This window comes from Echinops telfairi, unplaced genomic scaffold (genome assembly GCF_000313985.2).
Source record: "Echinops telfairi isolate 266 unplaced genomic scaffold, ASM31398v2 ScPeMD7_7424;HRSCAF=8462, whole genome shotgun sequence".
NCBI lineage: Eukaryota > Metazoa > Chordata > Mammalia > Afrosoricida > Tenrecidae > Echinops > Echinops telfairi.
Window position 1 is genome coordinate 21144234 of NW_022111324.1, and position 6740 is coordinate 21150973.

The window sequence follows — 6740 nt, forward strand, 5'->3', positions numbered from 1 at the left end:
AGAACAGAGGTTTAAGGGACCAAGAGGCCAACATCAAAAGCTTGCCTGTGGGCTTGGGTGAGGAGGAGCTATACTGATCAAAGAACTGTATCCTGACTTGCTCTTGATCCTGAACTGTAACCTATTACTTCCTTCCCTAACACCCCATAATCGTGAGTAGTGTGTGTGGCCAGTGCAACAAGTTATCAAAGCCAGCAGAGGTAGGAGAGGTGGTGTCTGACCTTTGGCTCAAAGGAAATCAGTCTGGGGCTGATGCTGACAGCGAGTCAACTCACTTCATAAAAGCAGGTCAGACGCCTCCGCTCTGCCATTTTTCTAACTTGCCCCAGGAAATGTTTTGTGGGGTGGGGGCTTTACAGAGATAAATTTTCCAAACATGTACAATTTTTGTTTCATTTTCAAAGAAGTGATTTATAGTACTATGAAAGTTATTCCATGATAATTAGGTATTTAGATATCATGTAAGTACTGTATTCCATGTTGCTGTTTCAAAGTACTCCTCACAAATACACAGGGTCAGAACATAGGCTTTATTGCCCTTCGGTGAAAAACTTATCAGATATAATAACTGCAAATTTTATATACTATTAGTAACTAAGAATACTGGTCAGATATACGCAACTTAACAGTGCTGGTGAAGACCATCTTGCTGAATTACCATTCTTTTGACATGCTCCATTTGTTACACTGTGACATCAATACATTTGAATGGTGTGGAGCAGAAAACAAAGTACCATGCACGGCTAAAATGACAAACTTATCTGTACTGGAAGAAGTACGGCTGGAGCGCTCCTCAGAGGCAAAGAGGCAAGACTTCATTGTACAGACTTTGGACATGTTGTCGGGAGAGACCACTCCCTGGAGAAGGCCCTTGACAGAGCAGATGGACACAGTGGTTGCATCAATGGGCCCAGGCCGAGGCCCAGGAACAGTTCTGAGGATGGCGCAGGACAGTGTGTTGTTTCATTCTGCTGTACACAGGGTGGCTGTGGGTCACAGCCAACTGATGGCACCTACCACCACGACCACCAATGCTCATTCGGCTTCCTGTCTTTAACAGTCAAAGTATAACTCAAACTGTGAAACTGCACCGAGGGTCAAAACTCCTCAGTAACTAGCAAGATGTAAGTGGGTGATTAACTCAGAGATTTTGAGTCACAGGACACACTGCACCTCGCTAATCACCTGCCACAAGCTCAAATTAATGGTCTGATAGAATATGGCCTCCCAGTTCCTCACCAACCAGGCAAGCCTCTGCAAACCCTTCGAAAGAACTGAGAAACTTAACAGTTACCTTGCCAAGCCACCCCCCGCCCCGCCCCCTCCAGGAAAGGAGCCCGTGGTGCTGTCCGGTAAGTAAAACTTGCCCCAAGGGAAGAAGAATCCCCAGTATGGAAACGGTTTCATCCCACCAGATGTTTCTGCAGCTGTGGCGGTACTCACCAAGTGAGTTATGCTAATGCACATCGGAATCACATGCCCACAAATTATTTTCCCAAGGCAAGGAAGCAAGGTATCTATGACAGTAATGAAAAGTACATGAAAGGGAGTTGGGACACTGACAGTGTAAAACAACACGCAAATGGGAAAGCACATCAGACCGAAGATGTTCATTGCTGGCACATAGAAGAGTCTGTTTTACGCTTTAAAAACAATCATTTCCTTCTTATCTCACAAGGTAATCCAGTGTTCTTTAATACATTGCCTCTTTTTAAGGTGATTTTTGAAACAGAGGACAATTATAGTTGATTGCACTTATACATGGAAGGAAAAACACAATGCCTGGACAACAATAAGAAAGTTGTGATTCTTGGAAATTTCTTTTTCTTAGTTACATTAAGAGGAAAGGATGAAAAACCATATTCAACAGAATGAAGAAACAAGAGCCTTGGTATCCAGTGTGAACTGAGCCCTTGCCGAGAGCTGAGAGAACACTTCCTGCTGGTTCCTTTCTTGACATGAGGTAGCACAAGCCAGCAGGTCAACGCTTCCGTCCTGTAAGGCACCACTGGTCTTTTGGATGGGAATGCTAGCATCTACAATCTAGAAATAAAGAATAAGCTTGAATATCAAACACAGATTTTTCTTCTATTTCCTCTGATCTTATATTGACATTGACAAAGTCATTGTGCTTTCATTTCTTGTTCAGATCTTTCTTAATTCTATCGAAGTTTCCTTCACAAAATTCCAAATGCAATTTGTTCCTTGAGCTATGCCTGCACATACACCAAGAAGCACAGCTTAAGGCATTGGTAAGAGGTTTGTGTGTTCTTCCTGTGGCAGGTATTTCTATCAGATTCTTCCCCTGTCTTTCTGGTCTCTTTCTCAAGATCGCTAAATATCCCTGGGTCTTCTTAGTGTTTCCTAAAATGCTTCCACACTCTACTCACATTGCATGGCTTCTTATGTTGGTATGTGTGCATGTGTGTGTCATTGTGTGCCACTCAGTTAATTCCAACTCAAAGCAACCCTGTAGGACAAAGCTGCCCATAGGGTTTCCAAGGCTGTAATCTTGAAGAGAGCAGACTGTCCCACCTTTCTCCCCTGGGGAGCTGGTGGGTGAACACACACATTTGCATACACACTCTCATTAAAAGCAGAAGAGGCCCAAACCTAGTGGAAACATTCCCAGGCAGTCCCTCAGAATGCTTTCCCCTGCATCAGAACAGCCCCTTCATTAGGCGAGGGTCAGTCACTTTACTAGATTTCTGCTTTCAGAACTCAGATGCCAATCAACACCCACTGTCTCCAAAAGTACTGTTTTCAGTCTTTCTTACAATCACAGGACCTAGCGAATATTCTCTTTCCTCTTAAGTATAATAGTTCCTGCATTTCTTTCATCTTAATAGTGCTGACTACCTGGCCATGAAATGAACTGCATGATATCATGTCCTATCACCACGCAGCAAATGAAAGTTTGCAAAGCTAGGTCAATGTGCCCCTATGAAACATAAGACCTACAATTTGATTGGTTCTTGAAATCCATTCTGCTCAAAGGACACTCGAATTCTCATTCTTGACGATTACAAAATTCCATGCAGGGGAGAGTGAAATTATAAGATAAATTAACAAAAGCACCAGAAACATGCCAGTCAATGCTAGTGCACGACCTGCTGTTCCTCTGTATGTAGTCTGGATCTCCCATAGGCAGCACTTCTATACATTAAGCCTGTGTCACCGTCACTCTTCCTACTCCTAAATTTCAATCCATTCATTCGTTTCTACCAACTTCCTAATCCTCTAAGATGTTTCCCACTTAATCAGTAGCTTCAAACCTCCACGATCCAGGGAAATCTTATAAAAAACCCAAAATATAAAATAGTCAAAAGCCCAATTAATCGCCTTCAAAGGGGAAGGGATGCAGGTAGCTTGAAAACCATGGCTCTGAGTCATTCAGGAAAGCTGAACTAGAGAGAGAGCCGATGGGAATCTCTTCCTTTCCAATGGTTATAAACAATCTCCCCTCTTCCTAGATGGCTTCCACGTCAGCTCAGTAACGGAATAAAAGCACAGTGCTTGATGGACAGTATTTAGGTAAGCATGGATGGCTTGATGCCCGGTTCCTTGTTTCGCACGACTCGAAAGTGCAAGTATAGCATAAAATGTAACCCATGACAGGGTTATTTAAGAGGGGCTTAAAAATATTTAACAAAAATATTTTCCTAAACATGATCACTGCTTCATAAATGTAATTGCCTTATTCAGAGTCTAAACATTACTGGAAAGACTCCTTACAGTCTCACACAAGAAAATAAAAAATCACTCTGTAGTTACTGTGGGAAGCAAGGGTTTCTTCCTGTGCAAATGCTCTGTTGCTATGTTTTTGGATTTTAAAAAAAATCCTCAATTATATATGTCAGGCTGAAAGGGAAAGAGGGGGTAAAATCAGGTCCATTTTTAGCTTTGTCGCACATGGATTAGAAAAATACCATGAAAAGTGAAAAGGGCAATTTTTTTCTAAAGCATGCTCACTTGTACTTCTCCATTTGCTAGCATTTATCAACCACCTTCCCCATAAATGGAAGGATTTTAAGCTGGCTTAGGGAAAAAGAAATCCACCTCTTCAATAGCCAACTCGGTGCTTAGCTTTCTAATGGGCACCCCTGTTCTTCGATGTTCCTCACAGGCTGGACGGGCAGGACCAGGTGTGAAATGCGGCTCCACAGCCCGCTCAGTTTGTCCGAGTCCATGTGGTTGAAGGAGCTGGGAGTGTTAGAGTTGGTAAACCGGGCCCAGAGCAAATCCCTCACTTTTTCTTCCGTTTCCCTTGGGCCGACACTGGCTTCCAATGTTTCCTCTTCCAGAAGGACTGTCAAGACAAGGGCCACATCTTTGAAGGCTGCGTTCTCATGGTCACAATACTTGTAGAAGATCAGAGTGGAGCCGGCAGGAAGGGATTCAAAGCGGTGCACCACGGCCGCCTTCCGGCCATTCTCAAATCCAGAGCTAAGCTCAAGGTCGACTAACAGCTTGACCATGTCACTGTCCTGCCAGGTTCTTGCTGCGCCATCGATCTGAATGGCAGAGACTTTCTGGGATGAAGTATAGGCATCCGCCACGTGGTAGCTCAGGCACTTCAGGGTCTCTCGCCCCTCCCGGGCGGCTGTGAATATGACAGTGGCTGGCTCGGTGGGGTTGGAGACATTGAGGTGCTTCTGTAGAAACTTGCGTCCCCTCTGCCACAGGAAAGAACTCTGGCCTGGAAATTTATCCTGCAACTGGGTGAAATGAGCCAGGAAGGTCTCCAGAGCCGGATTTTTGTGCACTTGTTGGGCTTGAGAGAAATAGTAACTACTGATAGCATTGAGCAGAAAGACAGCCAGGCCTATCCCCATGATGACAAAAATGATGTGTCCTGTGGGAGGGTGAGAAAAAGAGAGAGTAAGTAGGGACAAAGCCTGGGGGAAGCTGCAGTGACGGATAGAGACAGAGCTGTATCGTGCTGGTGCTGGTGGGTTTCTTTCTCCCAGCTCCTCTGCACCGTCTGTTATGGAAGTCCATCAGAACTACCTTCACAATTTAATGATTGAAGACACAGTATCTTTGTTAAAAGGTAAAAACTGGGTTTCTGTTTCTATTGCAACAATTAGTAATGTTGTTACAAACTGAGCTATCAGGATAGTCTTCCATCTTAGCAATATATATATAACTTGTCAAAACTACTCTTTTCCTAAGGGCTCAGACTCAAAAAGGCCACAAGAGAAACTAATACAGGCAAAGCTTAGCGCTCCTGCAGGCTTGGTAACAGACTACCACAATAACAGGAACAGCACAAGAAAGGTGAGGCACACAGACTTTTTGGGATCTCAAGGCATATAAAAAATTAAGTCCACCCTAAGCTGTAGTCTACTGGGTGTGCGAGCATTATGAAAAAGTTTGAAATACTGTGAGAATTAGCAAAATGTGAAACATGAGCTCATGTTGTTGGAAACATGGCACTGACAGGACTTGCTCGATGCAGGGTTACCACAAGCCTTCAGTTTGTAAAAAACAAATAAACACCCCCAAAAAAGGAGTCTTTGGGAAGTGCAAGAAAGTGAAGCTCAATACAATGAGGCACGCCTGGACTCTCTAACTGAAGAGGCTGGTCCGTGTTCTTGTTTCTGAAAAGCCCTTTGTTGAGAACACCAAAACATCAGCCGGTGCTCCCTGAAGGGAAACACTCCTCCAGGTCCATGGTGCGATTATCCAACGACTTCTCTGAAAAAGCACCACACTCCCCAGCTCACTCAGGCACTGCTCCTGGGCTTCCTGACCGCGAGTCCACACCGCGCTGAGACCAGCTCTCTCTTACCATAACGGAACAGCTGCCTTCTGCCACTGTGTGTTCTCTTTTCCTTTTCTTCCGATCTTTGTTCTGCTTGCAGATGACGTGTAGGCTCTGAGTGGGGGAAAGAACATCATTATTAAACTTCGTGCTGAGAGTGTATGTGTATCTTTCTACTTCTCTCTTATCAAAACAAAGAATTACATGATTATATGGATTATTCTCATTTTTACAATACTAATCTTTCCCCTGTCTTTTCCTTCAGGCACGAAATTACTTTTGTTTGCTGCTACTTAGGAGAATAAAAAGCAGCACTGTGAAATTCATTTAAGGGTAATGTTGCTACTTCACAGTCCTCCACTGGTCCTGACATCAAACTCAAAGAAACACACTTTCTATCTTTTAGAGCCAAACCAAACTAAAACATGATTGGCCAAAATGTGCAAAATTAAGAAAGGTTTTAAGAAGTGCTCATTGTTTATGAGACTCAAAATCATAAGCTAATAGTGCTCTAGTTCCAGTGCTCAAGTCTCGCCTGGCTCCTTCAGACCCTCATACAAATAACCTAAAGTTACACCCAACCACTGCCACGAGTTGGATTCTGACTCATGGGACCCAAAAGGTCCGAGGAGCACTGTACCCTAGGCTTTCCAAGGCTCAGTCTTTGCGAGTCTTTCTCTCTCACAGCAGCTGGTGGATTTAAACCGTGGTACTGCCAAGTAGCAGTCCAACACTTATCCACTGTGCTGCCAAGGCTCCTTATACAAATAAGAGAGGCAGTGAATTCAGAGACAGGAGAGATGACTGTACAGCTTACAAATCAGTTTGAAACTCTTGGTGAAGGAAGTACACTCAGAAAGGAATACAAGGTTGGGAGTCCTGGTGGTGCGGTGGTTAGGCATTGGGGTACAATCCACATGGTTCGCTGTTCAAAACTGCCAACAGCTCTGAGGGAGAAAGACTGGGCTTTCAA

The 6740-nt window shown here is 44.0% G+C and overlaps 1 protein-coding gene across 4 annotated transcripts in view; it reads right to left on the reverse strand.

Annotated features, from left to right (window-relative positions):
* Nucleotides 1-1671: 1671 nt before the first annotated feature.
* The window catches only part of TOR1AIP2 (torsin 1A interacting protein 2), a 37149-nt gene continuing 32080 nt past the window's right edge, over nt 1672-6740 (reverse strand). For 3 of the 4 annotated variants that reach the window (XM_045297881.1, XM_045297880.1, XM_045297882.1), the window contains 2 exons: nt 5795-5881; nt 2499-4855 (listed from right to left, as the gene is read on the reverse strand). In XM_045297881.1, the coding sequence (XP_045153816.1) occupies nt 4083-4855; nt 5795-5881 (860 nt within the window). In that variant the 3' untranslated portion in view covers nt 2499-4082. Of the gene's footprint in view, nt 2044-2498; nt 4856-5794; nt 5882-6740 lie in introns of those variants that run through there. The other variant, XM_045297879.1, reaches the window with a different exon arrangement.